This window comes from Equus asinus, chromosome 30 (assembly GCF_041296235.1).
Source record: "Equus asinus isolate D_3611 breed Donkey chromosome 30, EquAss-T2T_v2, whole genome shotgun sequence".
Lineage (NCBI taxonomy): Eukaryota > Metazoa > Chordata > Mammalia > Perissodactyla > Equidae > Equus > Equus asinus.
The window spans coordinates 15,979,247-16,001,221 of NC_091819.1; the positions used below are offsets into that span (position 1 = coordinate 15,979,247).

The window sequence follows — 21,975 nt, forward strand, 5'->3', positions numbered from 1 at the left end:
GGAGGACATCAGAACTGAATTGAGTAGGAAGCAGAAGGAAACCTGTTTATGTCTAGGCCTTTTTTTTTCTTCTTCAAATAAGTCAGTATTTAAAATTTCATTTTAATTAATTTGTTCCACGAAGATTGTACTGCTAAGGGGCAGTTGTTGGTCTATGAGTTTTCTTCTGACTGGGTAACTTCTTCTCAGTCTTGTTTGTTAGCCCTTCTTCTCCTTATTAAGAAATATTCCAAGTTACTAAGCTGTTGGGTGATTTTCTCCTTTGAAGTATTTCCTGTTAAGTTCCATAGGTTTTTGAGAACAAAACAGAAGCTCTCCAGAAGGCTCTGGGTTGTACAGAAGCACACAGACTACGCTGGCTGCTTGTGCTCTCATTGTTCAAATACAGTTAACTTCAGAAGTTGAGAAACGCTCGAAACTTTAAGTACCTAGAACTTCTCAACAAGTTGCTTTTCAAGCAAGGCCATTGACTGGACTCTTGTTTCTGCCAGTCCTCTGACCCCAGCTGTTTGAATGTTCTATGATGAACCAGCTTGCTGGTAGCATGTGTATGCCTTTTTTGGTGGTTTTGAATGATAAAATTTAACAGATACTTTTGTCTCTTCAACTCACAACCTGGTATTTTTATTCAGTCACTCAGGAGTGCAATTAAATCTTCAGTATCTTGGGTACAATATTACTTCATTAGATTACTTTTCAAAATGTTAGAACACCCAATTTTATAATGTTGTATGCAAATTTTGTAAGAGGAGGCTGGTTTTTAGATTTTTCTGCACAGAAATTCAGAATTTTAAATATCTGGGCCAGATCCCTCAGAGACGTTTTTCTGATTTCTCTATACCATGGAAACACTGTACATTTTCTTAACAGATTGAAGCTTTTTGTTGCTTGTTTAAAATAATCTTCATTAGTCTCTTTAAGTAGTAACACAATTAAGGCCCGTGGACTTGAGCATACGGTGCACTGGCCCCATGTCAGCACCTTGGCAGCAGTAAGGGTAGGGGCTGTTGGATTTGTTTCTGCCGCCTGGGTCCTGGGTGCTGAAGCCACTGTGGCCTCCCCTGTCACCATGGCTGGGCCAGGTCTCTGGGAGCTGATGGCAGTAGGAGGGAGGGTCCTCCTGTGCTCCACTATTGCTTTAGCTGTGGGACTTGGAAAGGTCCCATCTTCTGAGAATCGAGACAAGTGGAGAACTGTTAGCTTTATGAAGGATCCTGGGGCCTGGCCATGGCCATAGCACCTCTACCTGGGTATTAAAGTTGAATTTTTTTCCTACTCTTAGGTTCTGTAGGAAGCTGTGGATTGGAAAAGGATCACTTTTCTTCTGATGATGAAGCAATAGACGCTGACAATGAAGATGAAGTTGAACCCTGTGACAATGAAGATGCTGCAGAAGCTAGTGCTGGGACTAATGTGGGCTGGGCAGATGCCATGGCTAAAATCCTTAACAAAAAAACTCCTAAAAGTAAACCCACCATTCTGGTCAAAAACAAAGAGCTGGAAAAGGAAAAAGAAAAGTTAAAGCAAGAGAGACTAGAGAAAAGAAAACAGGTGTGTCCTACCAGTTGTTTTGTAGATTAGATTGTTTGTCTGGTCTAGTTCTTATCTGTACCACATTGTTCCTTGCAGTGTTTGTCCAGTTAACATTCCAGTTTTTAACTTGCTTTTTAGGTGGGGGTGGATAACCAAGGTTATGTAGTCTAAATTACTCCATTGAGCATGTTCACTTTTCAGTTGTCTAAGCAAAGCAATAGAAATGTAAACTCCAAGGAAATTTATCCTTTTAAAATCAGGTAATTATACATGAGGCAGTGACTCGTGGATCTAAATTTTTAATTCAGTTTGGCTGTCCATATCTAACTTGATTAGGTTCTGAACTAATAGAATCATGTTAGTTACTTTTTGCTAAAAACCTGTTTTGTTATATAAATCTGTGAAGATGTCATTGTCAGGGGTTGGTTCTATTTCTGAGAACCAACTGTTTCACTGCTAGATTAACTTGAATTCGTTATATCTTTTGTTAAACCACTGATGATAGAAGTTAGACTAATACAGTCTGATAATTAAAGGCCAAAAGTTGGACTTAAGTTTGCTGTTGCATGTTATAAAGATAAAGAAATAGTAATAAGGTTTTTATATTCCTTGTACTTGAAGTAGCTCTGTGTCTAAAATATATGGTTACTGAGGTATTATTTTTCAGTGAAAAAAATAACTTTGTACTATCATACTGACAACATGAAAGTACTCATTTCCAAGAGGTACTTTATAGGTAAAAATGAAAGAAAACCAGTTTTGAATTGGCATATATTGCTTTTAAGTTCATCAGCCCCTTTACCTTGTTTCAAGATGGATGTTTTCTGTGTTCTGATGCCGGTTGCTCTGTGTGAAAGGCTATGTAGAGATGGAACTTTTCAAGTGTTGCTTTTAGAAACAACATGCTCTATTATTAATTCAATATTCTCATTGTACTATATTTAAGATAAATTTTGTCTCTAACTTACTGATACCTTTTCAATTGAAAATTTGAATCTATTATCTGACAAAAGCTAGACGAGGCTTTAAAAATATCAGAATCCTTAATTACCTTTAGTCCCAATCTTCCAGTGAGAGTAAGAACACCATTTTGAAGCCAAGAGAAATGCATCTCTAACTCTGCTCTAGGTCAAAGCTTCATGTGCTGGAGGTGACACTGTCCACATAATGCATGAAAACACATGTTGATACCGGATACTTGGCACAGTAGCTACGGATGTTCTTAGTGTACACTTCTGAGTAGAGTCTGTAAATTATCATTATTTCTTAATGTCAAATACTATCAGTTTCTAGAATATTGGGTATTTACTTCTAATCATAAGTCTAAAAGTATGTTTCAAAATTAAAAAATATTTGGGGATTATACATGCCTGTTATCCCTTGGGTACTATAGATAATTAAGAATTGACTATTTTAGGCTTGAAAATAAGATTTTTTATTTCTGGCATAATCTAATAGTAAATATCATGACAGTTAACATACATTATGTAATTTGGGGAAAAATCCATTCCTTTAGAAAGGCATCAGGCTAATTCTTTGTAGCAAGAGCAGGAATTTGGTTTTACTGTGATTAGACATTTTTATTAATACAAAATGAGAGATTAGTTGAGTGGAGAAAAGGAAGAGATAAGTGGAGACTTTTTTCCGCTGGTTCTTATTGCTGGTTTTGATGCTCACCAGCTTCTTGGTGGGTAGTTTATCATATTCAGTATATTTGATACTTGGTGATAGGTGGGCCTGAGAATGGCACCTGGAGAAGCAGTATATCAAATCAGATGCCTGTAACCAGGATACTAGTCGAAGACAACTTTGAATTAGATTATGTTGTCTATGGGATTTTCTTATTTCCTGGCTCCCCTTCTACTTTGCATTACAGCAGAGAATCAATTTGCAGTAGTTTGTGACTGATACACCAGGTATGGCAAGGATATTGGTCAGATGTGCCGTAAGAGGAGAAGTGGATTTAAGTGATTTTGTGAAAAGAAAAATAGTCACTGCATAAATAGGATAAATCTGGATATGATGATATTCTTTGAAAAGCTGATACAAGTTCTTCATAATTCTGACTGTAGAGGAAGTCAGTTTCTGAAAACAAAGAGAAACAGTGTTTAAACTTGTGGTTACCAAAAAGAGTCGTTGGAGCCTTCCTGATGCTTTGACGATCTGGTGCTGGCAGATCCTCTCACACCCTCCCTTGTCCTGCCTCGCTAAGGATGCTGGCAGCTCTCCAGGCCCCTGCTGTCAGAGAGCCCGACAAAAACCCACTCTGTGCCTCTCACATGACACACTGAGTGCTAACCACAGGCTCCCTGAGCTGAACCCCTGCAACTGTGGGTGCTTTTTAAGGTCTCCATGACAAACTAAGCCAGAATGATTTATTACCTTTGTCCTTTCACAGAATATCATATCAAAGTATGCTGCACTTTCAAACATGCCTAATATTCTTTCACATAACAATATTTATAACACAGCTTGATAAGAAGCGGGAATGGGAAATGATGTGCAGAGTAAAGCCAGATGTTGTCAAAGACAAAGAAACAGAGAGAAATCTTCAGAGGATTGCAACGAGGTAAGACACTGTTTTTGCCCTTTAAAAAAAATAAGTATACTAAAGCTTTGATAGTGATCCATTTCTGACTAGATTTGATTCTTAAGCTCTGCCTTCTCAGAGCTCAGTGATTTATGTCTAAGCCTGCCTGTTTAATACTGAATTCAACCAAAGATTTTGCAGGTCTCATGAGGCAAGAATATAAGGTGCTAAGCGTGTATTTGGTATGAACTTGTTTCAGATCATCTTGTTTTTATAGTTAGGAGAACAGTGGAATCAGTCCTCTTACTGCATTTCCCTTAGGATGCTTGTCTAAATTTATGGCACTAGATGATGATTTTTGTTATCTTGAGTTATATTTATGTCATAACAAATTGCACATTACAGCAGCTTCGTGCTTTTTACTCTGCATTTTTTATCATTGGCACCAAACATTTGTTTGATGCCCTCTGTGTCCAAAGCTCGAGAGAATCTGATGGCTGCTGGGTGGTCCTTGCCTACTCATCTGTAGGAATTATAGTCTCTTTGAGAATAGACACATATCCTCTGTGTTGGAAACATACAGCAGGAGATCGTCCAGGGAGTTGGGGAAGGCTTCACAGAGGAGACAACGTTTGAGTTGACGCTTAAAGAATATAGCAATTATTTAGTGGAATTACTTTTAATTTTCTAGTTACCTGCATTATTTTGGCCATTTTCTGATCCATCTGGGAGTTGTACAGTGAGAGAGTGAGGTATGGTGGTTCAGAGTGTGAGCAGTAGAGCCAGACTGCTAGGTTCACATCCCAGCACTGGCTGAATTAGCTCAGTATCCCGGGCGTGCTGCTTAACTTCTCTCTGTCTCAGCTTATTTATCTGTAGAAACAGGAGAATTTTATCCCTACCCTATAGGGTTCCTCCAAGAATTAAATGAATTAATATGTGTAAAGAACTTAGAAAAGTGCAGGGAAGGCACATGAGAGTAGGCGCCTCCTTAAATTTTATTCCCTGGGCACCTCACTCCCCTCACCTTGGTCTCAGCCCTGCTGTGAAGAGTATGGCATTTTTCCCTTCTTAAAAAACTAATGAGCTAGTCTGTTCAAGTTTTTTGGATGCTAGCAGAAGACAAGAGACTTCTGGGTCAGAGACAAAGGACTTTGTTACTCATGGCAAAAGCAGTAGCCAGAGGTTCACATTCCCACTGATTCCCTTTGTCCCTGAGGGCAGCACAGGTGTCCTAGATGGATGCCTGTGTGTGCAGTGGGTTGTGTTACAGGAGAGGAACACTGTATTTGGGAATCTGTCGCTTTTATGGTGCATGGTAATAAGCCTGCTCTTTGTCTCGGAGGAGACGTTACCTCATCCCTCAAGGTTGTGTGTTGCAAACACAAACCTGAGACACGGCCTGGGTAAGAGCAGTCAGGGCCTTGCTTTCTTGAAGAACCCAGCAAGAATGTGCAGGTATGCTCGGGGCTCATGGCAGATTGCCTCTCCCAGTGTTTATTGTAACAGGAAAATTAATAGATTACAGAATTTTAGAGCTGGAAGGGATGTTAATGGTCTAAATCAGTGCTGTCCACATATGTAATTTAAAATTTTCTTCTAGCCACATTGAAAAAAGTAAAAAGAAAGAGGTGAAATTAATTTCAATAATGTATTTTATTTAACCTAACATATTGAAATTATTAGTTAACATGTAATCAATATAAAACAATTATTAATGAGATTTAAAAATTCTCTTTTTTACACTGTGTCTTCAAAATTGAGTGTGTATTTTAGATTTGGAGCAGATTGCAGTTTGGACTAGCCATATTTCATGTGCTCGCTAGCTACATGTGGCTCATGGCTACTGCCATGTATACCACAGGGCTTAATCTTCAGAATTCTTCTTTGAATGAACTTAACTGCAGAACAAAGTATTTTAAATATTTTTTAAGATAGGATTTTAAAATTAGTTTTATATCATAGGAGTTGCAGATAATATAGCTGAATGCTTTTTAAGCTACTTGAGTATTATTTTTCCCATTTACAGATGAAATTGAGATCCAGAAAATCTTTCCTAGAGTCATATGGTTAGCTAATTGTACAGGCTGTGCTCTTTCCATTACACTGTAATGCCTTCAGTCGTTATATGCTTATATTTGGAGAAGTAGATGTTTGTGTTAAAAGTAACTCTTAGTTCTAATGGCGTAGAAGTTGATTTAGAGAGACCAAAGCTGAAAAAAATCACTTATCATTTCACATGTATTTATTCTCTATTCAGAAATTTATATTTATTCATTGAAATGTATGTTCATTTTTCAGATGTATCTAACCATTCATTCAACTTGTTTCCTTTAGGTGACTATTAAATGCTTGCCTGTTTCCTAAGCAGTGAAAATACATTGTTCCTATTTTCTGAACTTGTATTCTAGTGTAAGTGTTATTTAACTATGTTGTTCTGGTCATTTTATATTCTATAGGGGTGTGGTGCAATTATTTAATGCTGTTCAGAAGCATCAAAAGAACGTGGATGAAAAGATGAAAGAAGCTGGAGGCTCTATTAGAAAGCGTGCTAAGTTGATATCAACTGTTTCCAAGAAAGATTTCATCAACGTTCTGAGAGGGATGGATGCAAATACAAATGAGAAAAGTTCAACTGGAAAGAGCTCAAAAGCCAATCAGGTAAGACTTTTATATAGGATTCAGTGCATCAGACTTTTAGCTCTAAAACTTAAGAGTTTTGGGGTGAAAAGCACACTATAGAATTGTAGGTTTTTCAGATTTAAAAAAAAAATTTCTGCATGCCCACAGCCTAATTGAAAAGTTTGTACTCCTAAGTTTCATGATGATTTATTCGTTATGGAAGTTGCCAATTATAGATGACACACCCCTGCTGTTAGAACTCAGGAACCAATGGATTGAGGTCAATTTTTTAGAGTTAGAGCCATATCTCTTCTGTCTCAAATTAGACCCTTGACTCATTTTGGAGAATAGAAGTCTTTGTGAGGGATACAGCTTTAATTTGAGACTTTTACCCACAGAGGTAATTGTGATGGTGTGTAACTTCTAAAATAAGAAAAATCACTGCTTTGGGAAATATGGTGGAAAGTCCTCTTTACACTGAGGCAGCCTGGTGATGTTCGGTTGTTGGGAGATGACGACCATTAAATACTTCCACGGTCTTGGGCGTGATAACTTTGCTTCCCCAGCCCTTTGGCCTGTGGACACCAATAGTTTCCTTTTTAATGTACCAGGTGAAAGTACTGAAATGTGCTCTGATCTCAAGAGGGCTGTTTTTAAAAATAAATAAATAAATAAAGCAAAGTACATAGCTTTATATGATGGCTTCATTTCTTTTGCCAACAAAAAGTCCTTCAATCAGGAAATGAGAGTTTTTGTCATAAGTTTTTTGTTTGTGTTATGGGAAAACAGTTGAAACCCTGGCAAGAAGAGCATTTAGGAATTTCATGCTAGCCTAGGGTTGAAGTATTTTCAAGTTCCTTGATTAAGTTGCCGTTTTACCTAATTTTGACAAAAGCTTTCTAAGCTATTTATCTTTGTCATGTCTTGAATATCAAAGGGTCCAAATTGTATGTTTATATAATAATGGTGCTCACTGGTGCTGCTATTTCAGTGCTTGTCAGAAGTAATTATAAACACATGAATGCTGTGTTTGCGGATTTATACTTTTTACTTAAAAAGTCTGACCTGCTGTGTTCTCACTAGTGACATTTCGCTGTAAGAATTGGAGAAAGATCCAGCAGCATTGGATGAGAAAGAGCTAGAGGGAAGATGGAAAAGGAAAGACTTTTTTTTATTCTTTTTTATGTTGGTTTCAAAATAACTTTTAGTAGAAGCATTTGTTTTTGCTTTGGGATTATTATCTTCATGAGTTATGAAAGCATATGAAGGATTCTTTCTAACGGCACCATTGCATTTTCTTTCTTACCGTTTGCAATTTGCCCTTGACTTTCTTTTTTTCTACTTCAGTGATCATAGGCATAGTGTTAATATGGGACAAGGTCGAAAATTGCTTGAGATTCAAAACAAAGTGGCTTTGCTCTAAAAGTAATTTGTTTCTAGAACCACTTACCCCACACCAACAACCCCCCGACACATTTCTTTCTTTTGAAAATATTTGTTTTCATTTTGATTGCATATTTATGGAAAAACAACCAAACTTATTTCTTTTTATTGTACTTGATTTTGTATCTGAATAACTATAAAAGTTCTATAATATTTGTGACTGGATCAGTTATTAATACCAAAAATATTTATTAAGTACCAGTTTCTACCAGGTGCTATCCTTGTATCTTTTAAAGTCTTACAATTCAGATAGGCAAATAACTTCAAGTAAAATCTTAACATGACAACATACAAAGTCTAAGTTAGTATGTGTCGACCATATTATCATCAGTTACATAGGTGCAGTAAAATGTAAATTAAATGGCTATCCCTATTTGTGGGGGGAATTTCAAAGTAACTGATAATGCTCATTTAGGACATAGATCAGTAAATCTATGTAGGTTACTTAAAACAGGTGGACTTTTAAGGCAGTTGAAGAGAAGAAGGGAAGGCAAAGGTGGGAATAGATTTGACGTGCCAAAACACTATTCAGAAATGAGTCATAAATGAGCCGGATAAAGCAGGTTGTTAATTAAGTAGAGAATAAGATTTTCCTGTTTCTCGTATTTTGCCTTGTCCTAGCACCATTGCTGTTGCACCTTTTCCTAATAGCTGGTCCTTCCCGCCTCATGCAGTCTGTCAGAAGAGCTTTTATGGAAGTTGCTCACTGTCCGTTCCCTGAGCATAATGGTATGCAGAACACAGGCTAATTAGAGTCCACTCACATGTAAACTGGATTCCCTGGGAGCCATCTATCAGGACACCAATCTGGACATGCCTTTGTTGTCTTCAATTCCTTTACCCTTTTATACTTTTTATTCGTAAAGGTGACATTAAAGTCTTATGTTCAAAAACAAAAAAGAGCCAGTAGTTTTATATTAAGCAAAAAGCAAGATAGAGTTGTAGTAATATAACATAGAGGTTGGATCCATTATAGCCAGCATACATTAGGAACGCTTTTGGTGGTATGTGTGTTTTGGTTTTGGTTGGTTGTTTTTTTGTGTCCTTGGGAACTCTTATCACTTGGAACTTTATTTTTAAGAACCCTTTTTCAAGAATTTCCAAACTCCTGCAAGGTATAAGAAACTTTGAGACACTGTGACAGATGTTTCTTAACTGGCTTATGGCCCTAAACAAGTCACTTTTCTCAGAACCTTTTCCTTTTTTCTGCATTAAAACTTTTAAATTTTATTTTCAGAACAATAGGAACACACTTTCAAAAGTGAACTTATGACTAAATAAAATAATCAGTGTCCTTTCTCATCCGTCTCTACTACTTGTTGCCCCATCACCCCCAAGGTAACCATTTTCAATTCTCAGATCTTCTAGTATTCACCTCTATATCTTAAATAATATTGATACTATTTCTTTATCAATATTAGATATAATCTTTGGGGGCTGGCCCGGTGGCACAGCGGTTAAGTTCGCACGTTCCGCTCCTCGGCGGCCCGGGGTTCGCCGGTTCGGATCCCGGCTGCAGACATGGCACCGCTTGGCATGCCGTGCTGTGGTAGGCATCCCACATATAAAGTAGAGGAAGATGGGCACGATGTTAGCTCAGGGCCAGCCTTCCTCAGCAAAAAGAGGAGGACTGGCAGTAGTTAGCTCAGGGCTAATCTTCCTCAAAAAAAAAAAAAAGAGATATAATCTTTTATGAAAGATAAAGAATTAGTAACTTCCCTTCACTTCCACACCTCCCACACTCTGTCCTTCCAATATAGTATATTAATGTTTTTGACTAAGTCAGTATTCAATGTAAACATTGTGCTGCTGGGGCAAAGTAATGCATGATAACATTTTCTTTCTTCAACTTATTATAGTTTTTGTTTTCCTGGACTTAACAGTTGCCTCCTCTTTTTCATTTCCTTAGTTTTATATGCACCACAGTCTTCCTACACTCTTCAGTAGAACTGTTGAACACTTCTCAATACTATTGTCTTCATGGTCATCCTGCTAGAACCTAGACTGGTTGTTCTTTACCTGATATGCACGGGATTTTTGTCACTTTGCTTGATCACTGTCCTGGAAGTTCCCTTTGCCTCTTCATTTTGTAGTAGCCTCAGATTCATGGACTAAATGTCTTATTTTCTCTTGGCTTTCCCTCATTTTGATGAGATCACGTTTCCCAGTAGTTTTCTGGGAAAGGGTGTGGGTATCCTCATGTTTTATTGATGTGTTAGCTGGATATATGTAGTAGGTTGAATGTGGCTTCCAAAATGGTAAATCCATGTCCTAATTTCCAGAACTTGTGAAAGTACCTTATTTGGAAAAAGGGTCTTTGGGGATGTAATTAATTTAAGGACCTTGAGATGAGGCGATCATCCTGAATTATCTGGGTGACTCCTAAATCCAGGACTAGTATCTTATGAGAGACCCACAGGGGAGATTTGACAAAAGCGGAGGAGGCAGTGAGCACAGAGGCAGAGGTTGGAGAGATGCAGCCATAAGTCAAAGAATGATGACAGCTGCCGGAAGGTGAATGAGACGAAGAGGGGATTCTCCCCTAGGGCCCCAGAGGAAGTGAGGCCTCCCCAGGTCATAAACTGTGAGAACATAAGTTGCTGCTGTTCTGAGCCCCTCAGTTTGTGGTGATTTGTTACGGCAGCCACAGGAAACTAATACAATGTAGATGTCCGTGTTGGAAATATTTTTCCTCAGAAATTTGGAGTTACTGCTCCGTTTTCTTATAACTTCCCTTTTTTTATTTTGGCCAGTAAGAGATCCAGTGCTATTTTGATTTTGGATTCTTTACTCTTTGAAGCTTTTGGGATCTTCTCTATCCTTGCTGTTCTAAAATTGTTCAGTGGGATCCCTGGGGTGGCTCTTTTTCCTTCCTTGCTGGACACGTGGTGGGCTGTCAGTCCAGTAAGAGTTTGTGTTCCTCATTTCTAGACAGGTTGTTTTGTTGGTTGGATTTAATGTCTTTGATTACTTTTGTCTTTTTTTTTTTTTTTCTGTTTTCTCTTTCAGGAATTTCTCTTAATTGGTTGCTGGGTCTTCTATATTGATCCTCTAATTTTCATAACTTTTTTCCTCCAACTTTTTATCTCTGATGCCTTTCAGGGAAAGTTCTTTAATTTCTGGCCCTTATGTTGATTGAAAAGAAATATATGATTTCATAGTTTTGAATTTTGAAAAACTTTTCTGTTCTTTTGTTCTTTTCTTGTGATGCTATTCTTCATGAATGCAGTATCTGTTCTTTTTGAGGGATTAATTATAGGTGTTTTAAATTTTTCTTTTGCTCTGCATTGTCTTAGTCTCTTCTGAGCCCTTTTTTGCCGTGTTTTTGGCCTCAATCTTTCCAGTTGGAGGCTTTCCTCAAGTGCATGGTGATCCTTGCTGTCCATTCATAATTAAGAGTAAAGTGCTAGAGAGCTCATGGAACGTTTCAGTGTGATCCCCGAGTTTGCTGGTTGGTGAGCTCAGCTGTAGAATAATTGAGTAGAGTGGGTTCTTTCGTTGGGGAATATCCAAATGTCGGTTTCTGTACGTGTTTCTTCTGTAACCCTGTATCTTTTCTAGAGAAGAATCCTAAAATCTACTGCCTGTACATGGCATAAGAACTTGCTGCCAACATTCCTGGAGGAGAATGTAGGAATAGTCTTTGGGGCTCCAGCCTTCAGTGTGTAGACTTACTCAACACAAGCTCGGTGTGTTAACCAGTGTTCCAGAGTCCAAGACCTCTCTGCTTTAATATCTTCAGGGACTAACCTACCTGTCCATGTCAGGGTCAGTCATGTGCCTCCATAAGCTGCAGGGGAGAGGGACCTAGAAGTCTAACTCCTTCCCATACGGACTGTCAGCCAGTCCTCTGTTTGTATCATACCCCACCTCCCCCCATTGCCTCCAGTTCCTGAGCATGGATCCCTGCTTCTCACTAAGCGTCAGCCTTTTCTTCTCTGTAATTGGTTACCACTACTCTCTTCAGTTTTCGTTCCCCCAAAATTTGTTGTCATGTTGGGTCTACTATTATTTTCTCTTCTGTATTGTTTCCTTGTTTGTTTATACTTTTTACACCTTCATTTTAATTTTAGTGGGTTTTCTGTAACAATTGGAGATAGATGCATGTCAGATGTTTAATTGGAAGACCTCCTTTTTATTTTAAAAGCAAAAAGGTAATCTTATCATAGCTTCTTAATGCTTTGATGGAATTATTGGTAGTCTTAAATTGATTATAAAGTATTTCACAAACAATAAGCCTTTAAACACTTGATAATGTAAATTTTTAAGTGTTCAAGTGAATTATTAAAAAATACTTGTTTATAAACATACTTCCTAAAATTATAAAGACGAAAATGTCCACTTAAAGCGAATATATGTACCTCCTCTGTTTCTCTGGGTTCTCATCTTCTTTGGAAACAACCTTTGTGATTATCTCTATTCCTTTGAGGATCTTTAGATGTTTAGATGTGTGTTCTGGCATGTGTGTGCTTAGGATTATTGCCTAGAAAATAAAGAAAAAAAGAGAATTAGGCTTTTTAAAAATTTTGTCCAGTATGTTGACTTTTGTTTTTTAATATGATCGATAACCAGAATTACTAATTCATTTCTTTACAAGTCGTATATCCGTGATCTGTAACTCTGTTTTAAAGATAATATGTATTTGTGCACTACACACCAACATTTGGTTTATTTCATTTTATATTTTTATATTTATTTTTGTGAGCTCCAGCTTCGACTGTTAACAGTCTGCTTCTTCCATTTAAAACCATGATCATCTTCAAAGCTTTTGGTGCCTAGATTGGAGTAAATTTTTTTTTGTATGTTCCAGACTGCCTTTCATATTGGTAGCTGTTTATCAAGATTACTTTTAATCCTCTGATGCTGCCTACTTGGATAATATTGTTGCCCTTAGAATTTTTTTATCTTTTTCTTTCCTAATTTTATTGTGTGTAGTTATTTCTGTAATAAAGTACTTGGGAACCCATATGTTAGAAAGCCTACCGTAGAGGCAAAAAAGGTATGATTGCTTTTTAAAGATCATTTACTAGGGAAAGAGATTTTGAAAAGACTTATAAGTATTTTAAAAGATGTCAAACTGGTATATTAAATTACATTTGAGTCACTAATTACTATACTTTATTCCTGAGAGCTGAACTTGGGTACGGCAAAGTAAAACACAAAGGTACTTGATGGGCTCATTTCAGAAGAGAGAACAGCTAATATTTGTAAATCAAAAACTTTCACTAGAGTTTAGGGCAATTATTATTCTAAGTACTTTTCATCCATAAAAAATGAGTTGTTTCTTCAGTTACTTATGTAAGGTTTAATTTTGTTTTAATAACAATTGTACATCTCTTTCATCATGTTAAGCCAGGTTATTTGTATAGAGGATGTACATCACTTTAGTAAATGTAAACACATTACACCTCTGGCAGTCACACATGTAGCAATCTGTTTTTTTCTTTTCTTTTTTTGAATTCCTCATATTGCAAAGCTTGCGTGCAGAAGTAAGTACTTATTGGTGAGTTCACTGTGCAATATCCACTTCTCAATAATGCTCATTGTTTTCTCTATTAACAACCATATCATGTCACAATAAATCTTGTTAAATCAATATTAAGAATTTATTTCTATTTTTTATTTTATTTTGTGTATATTTTTGTAAGATAGGGCCATCAAAAGAAACACCGTTAGTGGAAGTGAGAAAGCCTAAGAAAAGTGATTTTTAGCCAAAAAATGGAAATTTGGGGTAAAGTATTGAATGTCAAGTTCTAAGGAGGTTTGGTTCTTTGGAATGGATCAGTTCACAAAATATTTCATATGGAAACAAGAGAAGACATTTGTGAAATTGTTTTAGTAAGTGTTCCAGGTTAGTACAGATGTTGCTCATGAAATTAGAAAGTCTCAGAGTTGGAGAAATTATGTTGTGAAGATGTTCATAGAAAATGTGACTCTCAAGAGGAATGTGCTTCAGAAGAATATAAGAAACCTAGCTTTGATTTTAAATGGTCATGAAGCAACTGTAGTGAAGGGCCTGGTTCATCCAGTGGACTAACCTAGTCTGTAGGTAAAGGGGCTTTGAGTCTCTGAAGAAGCGTTTTTCATTGTATAAGGTGATTCCGATGACAAAGGGAGAGGCAGCCCCAGTGAGTGATACTTCCTTTGAACGTTTGCCTTTAAGCTAAAGAATCTCGTAAAGAAAGTCATAAATTAGAATAAGTGTTCAATGCTTTTGAAAATAACTTATATTGAAACAGAGTCTTTGAAAACATTTAAAAGAAATGAAATAAGCATCAGAGAATGAAGCCATAATGAATAGATATTTTCACTAGTAATAATTCAAGGGAAAGGAGCCAGTGCGTCTCATTTTTACTTCTTTTGAAGCCATACTTAAGCGCTTAAGAAAAAGAGAGAAAGAACTGTCAGTCATTGTGGTACTCTTAAGAGAAAGAAACCTACTGGTTCTCTAATTTTCCACAGTCTTTATAATTTGTTTTTATTCTTTATTTTCTTCTTCCATAGAAGTTGGAATATTAGCGTGTTTGCTGATGGGTGGGAAGCTGGGAAAAGGGATTCTGAGGAAGTGGGTTGGGATCAGATTTTGTGTCTCATGTCTTCTGTGAAGGAATTTGGACTTTATTCCTTAGGCATTTGGGAACCAGTTGTAATTTTTCATCAAGTAAGTGATCTGATCAGATTTGATTATTCTTGAGGAAAAGAAAGCTGAGGGATGGAAAGACTGTGTCAGAAGACCAACCAGTTGGAGGCTATTGCCATGATGAGAGCAAGAGGGGAGAATCTGAGCTAAGGTGGTGTAGGGGTAAGGGGGTGAATGGAAAAGGGGAAGAGATTTGAGAGGCAGTTTAGAGGTTAAATTGACTTGGTTTGGGACTAACATGAGCTGGAGGAATAAGGGAGAAGGAGAGGGAGGAATTGTGGGTGACTGTGAGCTTTACAGCTTGGAAGGTTCAGAAGTGGTGGCAGCTTTCACAAGGTCGAGACTATAAAAGGTGGAGCACGTTTGAGAGGTACAGTCTGCTCCAGGTCGTAATCAGAAATGAGAAGGATGACGGTACAGGTCAGGTTATGAGCAGCGGTGTGGGGAGAGGCGCTTGGTCAGCGCAGGAAACACGAGCAAGAGGAGCAGGCACCCACCATCGCAGTGTGTGGAGGCCACTTGTGGCAGGAGCGGGCGAGTCCTGTATGTCCCTGTAGGGTCCCTGAAACCTTAAGGACAGTTTACTTGTTTACCCAGTCAGGGAAGGTGGATATTGTAACTTAAGAGAGTGTGTCACAGGATTAAATTTAAACATTTCTAGATTTAAAGAACTAATTGTCAGTTATTTGGAGGGAATTCTCTAATCGAGAACCTGTAAATCCCTCCGTTGGACCAGATACCAACTATATACCGTCCATGGCAAGGCACGTTGACTTGATGTCGACCCTGAGTGGTGTTTTAAAAAGATTAAATTATATTTAGGACACTGTTGAAGGAATTCAACACTTAGATTTCGTGTAAGAAAGGTTTTCATAAAAATTTAAGTTTTAATTCTTGAAGGAATAGTACCTTCCTTCCCCCTTTCAGAGCATGCACCTATCTGCAATGGTTTGTTTTCCCAATATATTGAATAATCAAGATTTTAATAATGTAGATTTTTTGTTAATTTTTTCCCTAACCTTTCAGAGTTACAACTATTCCTTTTGCTCTTTTTTTGAAAAACTGATTAAAATCCAATTAAATTTCTTGAAATCTAAGTGTCTCTTTGCTTAAAGGTGGGACTGAAGCAAATGTGATGTGCCCTTTAAGTCTGTGAGTCTCAAAGGAGACTATAGGGCTGCTGTTAGGAAAGCATTGACTGGATGTCACTTATATTCTCGAATTACAAACTTTCTGCATGGTTTTTATTTATTTGAAATTGTTAGTATATCAATTCAGCTTTTGTTTTGTTATAATGAAACCACAATAATAATTTTGCAGTAAGAGAAAATGGTAACTAGTTTCTGTTCGAAAGTAATTTCCTTAGTGATTGCAGGGCAACAAATTTCCATAAAAATCCCTAGGAAAAAAATTTACTAGAAGAGACAAGGTATTTATTTTTTTCTGATTTTTGTGCTATGATCACTTTAAACTAAATGTCAAACATAGAGATAAGTCAGGCGGCTCTCTTTCTCAGACATTTTTATAAATGACAACCACGTAATTTCTTCATAGCTAGGTATTTAGTGATGGGAATGCTTTTGAAATACCTGGCTTCTTTGGTTTCTTAGTACTTAGACCTACACTGTGAATTGCTATATACTTTTTTTTATTATATTCTATTTTGTTTTATTAATTTTTTTATGTTTCAGATGTACAGCATTATAACAGCTGTATATATGTAGTATGTGGGCTACAAAGTGATCACCCCAAAAGTCTAGTTACCATCCATCACCCTAGAGTTGACCCCCTTGAACCTTTCACCCATCCCTCATTCTGCTTCCACTCTGGCAACTACTGATCTGTTTTCTGTATCTGTGAGTCTGTTTTTGTTCTGTTTTGTTTGTTGTTGTTTTTTTTTTAGATTCCACGTATGAGTGAAATCATCCAAGTTTTGTCCTTCTCCTTCAGGGTCTATCGGTGTAGTCACAAAAGGCAAGATTTCATTCTTTTGCATGGCTGAGTAGTATTCCTCTGTGTGTGTGTGTGTGTGTGTGTGTGTCTTCTTTATCCATTCATCCATCAATGGACACTTAGATTCTTTCCATATCTTGGCTGTTCTAAATAAAGCTGCAGTGAACACAGGTGCATATGTCTTTCCAAATTTTGTTTTCATATTCTTCGGATAAATACCCAATAGTGGAACAGCTGGATCATATGGTGGTTCTATTCTGAAGTTTTTGAGGAATTGCCCAGCTACTTTTTGTAGTCGTTGCACCAATTTATGATCCCACCAACAGTGTACGAGAGTTCCCTCTTCTTCACTTTCTCTCTAACACTTATTTCTTGTCCTTTTGATAATAGCCGTTCTAACAGGTGTGAGGTGATACTTCATTGTGGTTTTGATTTGCATTTCCCTAATAATTAGTAATGTTGAACATCTTTTCAGGTACCTGTTGGCCATCTGTATGTCTTCTTTGGAAAAATGTCTATTCATATCCTCTGCCCATTCTTCTTCTTCTTCTTTTTTTGGGTGAGGAAGATTGGCCCTGAGCTAACATCTGTTGCTAGTCTTCCTCTTTTTTGGTTGAAGAAGATTGTTCCTGAGCTAACATCTGTGCAGTCTGCCTCTATTTTGTATGTGGGACATTGCCACAGCATGGCTTGACGAGCAGTGTGGTGTGTATGTCCACATCTGGGATCTGAAACCACAAACCCCAGGCCACCGAAGCGGAGTGCGTGAACTCAACCACCGTGCCACCAGGCTAGCCCACCTCTGCCCATTTTTTAATCAGTTTGGTTTTTTTATTGTTGAGTTGTATGAGGTCCTTATATATTTTAGATATTAATACCGTATTGGATGTTTGATTTGCAAATATCCTTTCCCATTCAGTAGATTGTATTTTCGTTTTGGTGATGGCTTCTTTTGCTGTGCAGAAGCTTTTCAGTTTGATGTAGTCCCATCTGTTTATTTTTGCTTTTGTTTCTCTTTCCTTTGGAGTCAGATCCACAAAAACATCGCTAAGACTGATGTCAAGGAGTTTACCGCCATGTTTCTTCTGGGAATATTATAGTTTCAGGTCTTACATTCAAGTCGTTAATCCATTTGAGTTAACTTTTGTGTATGGTGTGATAGTGGTCTAGTTTTATTCTTTTGCATGTGGCTATCCCATTTTCCCAATATCATTTATTGAAGAGACTGTCCGTTCTCCATTTTATGTTCTTAACTCCTTTGCGGTAAATTAATTGTCCGTATATGTGTGTGTTTATTTCTGTTCCATTGATCTTAGTGTCTGTTTTTGTGTCAGTACTGTGCTGTTTTGATTACTATAGCTTTGTAGTATGGTTTGAAATCAGGGAGTGTGATGCCTCCAGCTTTGTTCTTTCTCAAGATCACTTTGGCTATTAGGGTTTTTTTGTGATTCCATACAAATTTTAGAATTATTTGTTCTAGTTCTGTGAAATATGCCATTGGAATTTTGATAGGGATTGCACTGAATCTGTATATTACTTTGGGTAGTATGGACATTTTAATGAAATTAATTCTTCCAATCTGTGAGTCTAGAATATCTTTCCATCTATTTGTGTTTTCATTGTCTTTCATAGTGTCTTATAGTTTTCAGTGTGCAGTGACCTCCTTGGTTATATTTATTTCTAGATATTTTATTCTCTTTGACACAATTGTAAATGGGATTGTTTTCTTAATTTCTCTTTCTGGTAGTTTGTTATTAGTGTATAGAAATGCCGCAGATTTCTGATATTGATTTTGTATCCTGCAACATTACTGAAATCATTTATTAATCCTAACAGTTTTTTGGTGGAGTCTTTGGGATTTTCTATGTGTGGTGTCATTTCATCTGCAAATAGTGACAATTTTACTTCTTCCTTTCTAATTTGGATGCCATTTATTTCTTTTTCTTGCCTGATTGCTGTGACTAGCACTTTCAGGACTATGTTGAGTAAAAGTGGCAAGAGTGGGCATGCTTGTCTTGTTCCTGTTCTTAGCTGAAAACTTTTCCCATTAAGTATGATATTAGCTGTGGGCTTGTCATATATAACTTTTATTATGTTGTTGCGTTTAACCACTTTTTTGAGAGTTTTTATCATAAATGGATGTTGGATTTTATTGAATGCTTTTTCTGTGTCTATTGAGATGACCATATTATTTTTATTTTTCATTTTGTTAATGTGATGTATCATGTTGATTGATTTGCACATGTTGAACCACTCTGCATCCCTGGAATAAATTCTACTTGATTGTGGTTTATGATCCTTCTAATGTCTTATTGAATTCGGTTTGCTGATATTTTGTTGAGGATTTTTGCATCTGTGTTCATCAAGGATATTTGCCTGTAATTGTCTTTTCTTGTAGTGTCCTGTTCTGGTTTTGGTATCAAGATAATACTGGCCTCATAAAATGAGTTTTGAAGTGTTTCTTCCTCTTCAGTTTTTTGGAAGAGTTTGAGAAGGATGGATATTAAATCTTCTTTGAATGTTTGGAAGAATTCACCAGTGAAGCCATCTGGTCTTGGACTTTTGTTTGTTGGGAGGTTTTTGATTACTGATTGAATCTCCTTACTAGTAATCAGTTTGTTCAGGTTTTCTGTTTCTTTATGTTTCGGTCTTGGAAGATTGTATTTTTCTAGGAATTTATCCATTTCTTCTCAGTTGTTCAGTTTGTTGGCATATAATTGTTCATAGTAGTCTCTTAAGATCCTTTGTATTTCTGTGATATCCTTTGTAACTTCTCCTCTTTGAGTTAGGATTTTTTTATTTGAGCCCTCTGTCTTTTTTTTCTTAGTTAGTCTAGCTAAAGGTTTGTCAATTTTTATCTTTACAAAGAACCAGCTCTTAGTTTCATTGATCGTTTCTGTTGTCTTTTTAGTCTCTATTTCATTTATTTTTGCTCTAATGTATATTATTTCCTTCCTTCTACCAACTTTGCACATCATTTGTTCTTCTGTTTCTAGTTCCTTTGGGTTTAAAGTTAGATAGTTTATTAGAGATTTTTCTTATTTCTTGAGGTAGGCCTGTATTACAGTGAACTTCCCTCTTAGAACCGCTTTTGCTGTATCCCATAGATTTGGGTATGTCATATTTCTGTTTTCACTTGTCTCTAGGTATTTTCTTCATTCCCCTTTGATTTCTTTTATGAACCATTGGTGGTTCAGTAGCATGTTGTTTAATCTCCATGTTTTTGTGTTTTTTCTAGAAAGTTTTCTTATTGTAATTGAGTTCTAGTTTCATACCATTGTGATTGGAAAAGATGCTTGATGTGATTTCGGTCTTCTTGAATTTATTGAGACTTGTTTTGTGGCCAAGATGTGATCTGTCCTGGAGAATGTTGCATGTGCGTTTGAGAAGAATGTGTATTCTGCTACTTTTGGATGGAATGTTTGGTATATGTCTATTAAGTCCATCTGGTCTAATGTGTTGTTTAAGGTCAATATTTCCTTATTGATTTTCTGTCTGAATGATCTGTCCATTGATGTAACTGGAGGTTAAAGTCCCCTACTATTATTGTATTGCTTTCAGTTGCTCACTTTAGATTTATTAATATTTGGTGCTGCTATGTTGGGTGTATATATATTTATAAATGTTACATCTTCTTGCTGAAGTCACTCCTTTATCATTATGTGGTGCGCTTTTTTGTCTTTTACTAGAGTCTTTGTTTTAAAGTCTATTCTGTCTATGAGTATAGCTATACTAGTTTTCTTTTTGTTTCCATTTGCATGGGATATCTTTTTCTATCCCTTCACATTCAGTCTGTGTGTGTCCTTACTTCTGAAGTGAGTCTTTTGTAGGCAGCATGTAGATGGGTCTTGTTTTTTAATCCATTCAGCCAAGCCACTCAGTGTCTTTTGATTGGCAAATTTAATCTATTTATGTTTAATTTTCAATAGGTATATACTTCTTGCCATTTTGTTAGTTGTTTTCTGGCTGTTTTGGTAGTTCCTCTTCCCTTGTGGTCTGATGGCTTTCTTTAGTGTTATGTTTAGATTCTTTTCTCATTTTCTTCGTGTATTCACTGTAAGGTTTCTCTTTGTGGTTACCATGACATTCCCATAAAACTCCTACATGTATAATAGTCACCTTGAGAGCAACTGAAATTTAAACACATTCCAAAACTGTACATTTTTACTTTCTCCTGCACATTTTATATTTTTGATGACACATTATATATCTTTTATTTTATGTATCCCGTAACTAATTGTTGTAATTGTACTACTTTTGTCTTTTGAGCATCATCCTTGCTTTATCAGTAAGTGATTCACTACCTTTACTATATATTTACCTTTTCCAGTGAGATTATTACTTTCACATGTTTTCTTATTATTAATTAATGTCTTTTCTTTTCAGCTTAGAGAAGTCCTTTTAACATTTTTTGTAGGACCAGTTTGTGGTCATGAATTCCTTTAGCTTTTGCTTATCTAGGAAACTCTTAATGTCTCCTTCAATTCTAAATGATAACCTTGCTGAGTAGAGAATTCTTGGTTGGAAATTTTTTCTTTCAGCACTTCGAATATGTCATCCCACTTCCATCTCACCTGCAAAGTTTCTGCTGACAAATCTGCTGATAGCCTTATGGCATGTCCCTTGTATGTCATAAGTTGTTTTTCTCTAGTTGCTTTTAAGATTCTCTCTTTATCCTTAACTTTTACCATTTTAATTATAATGTGTCTTGGTGTGCTTCTCTTTGGGTTCATCTTATTTGGAACTCTCTGGGCTTCCTAGACCTGGATGTCTGTTGCCTTGCTCAGATTGGGGAAGTTTTCAGCCATTATTTTTTCAAATAATTTTTCTGGCCCTTTCTCTCTCCTCCTTTGGAGACCCCTGTAATGAAATTTTATTCCACTTGATGTTGTCCCACAGGTCCCTTAAAGTACCCTCATGTTTCAAAGTTCTTTTCTCCTTTGCTGCTCCGTCTTGGTGAAATCCATTGCTTTGTTTTCCTTTTCACTGATTCGAGCTTCTACTTCATCCAGTCTGCTGTTGAACCCCTCTAGTGTATTTTTCAGTTCAGTTATAACTTGTTTGCTACTTTTTAATATTTTCTGTTCCTTTGTTGAAATTCTCACTGTGTTCATCCATTTTTTAATTAAATTTTATTAATTTTTATTTTAAATAAAAATTAACAAAATTAATTTTACTTGATTTTAGCAGAATAAAAACAAATAATTGAAATCATTGAGACTGGAGACATTTCAGAAACCCTGGGCCACTGAAG

At 36.6% G+C, this 21,975-nt stretch overlaps 1 protein-coding gene across 1 annotated transcript in view; it reads left to right on the forward strand.

Moving 5' to 3' along the window:
* Positions 1-21,975, forward strand: part of RRP15 (ribosomal RNA processing 15 homolog) — a 51,741-nt gene that overhangs the window by 12,283 nt on the left and 17,483 nt on the right. Inside the window, exons 2-4 of the mRNA XM_014849876.3 lie at positions 1,283-1,551; positions 4,005-4,102; positions 6,523-6,724. Of these exons, the coding sequence (XP_014705362.1) occupies positions 1,283-1,551; positions 4,005-4,102; positions 6,523-6,724 (569 nt within the window). The remainder of the gene's footprint in view (positions 1-1,282; positions 1,552-4,004; positions 4,103-6,522; positions 6,725-21,975) is intronic.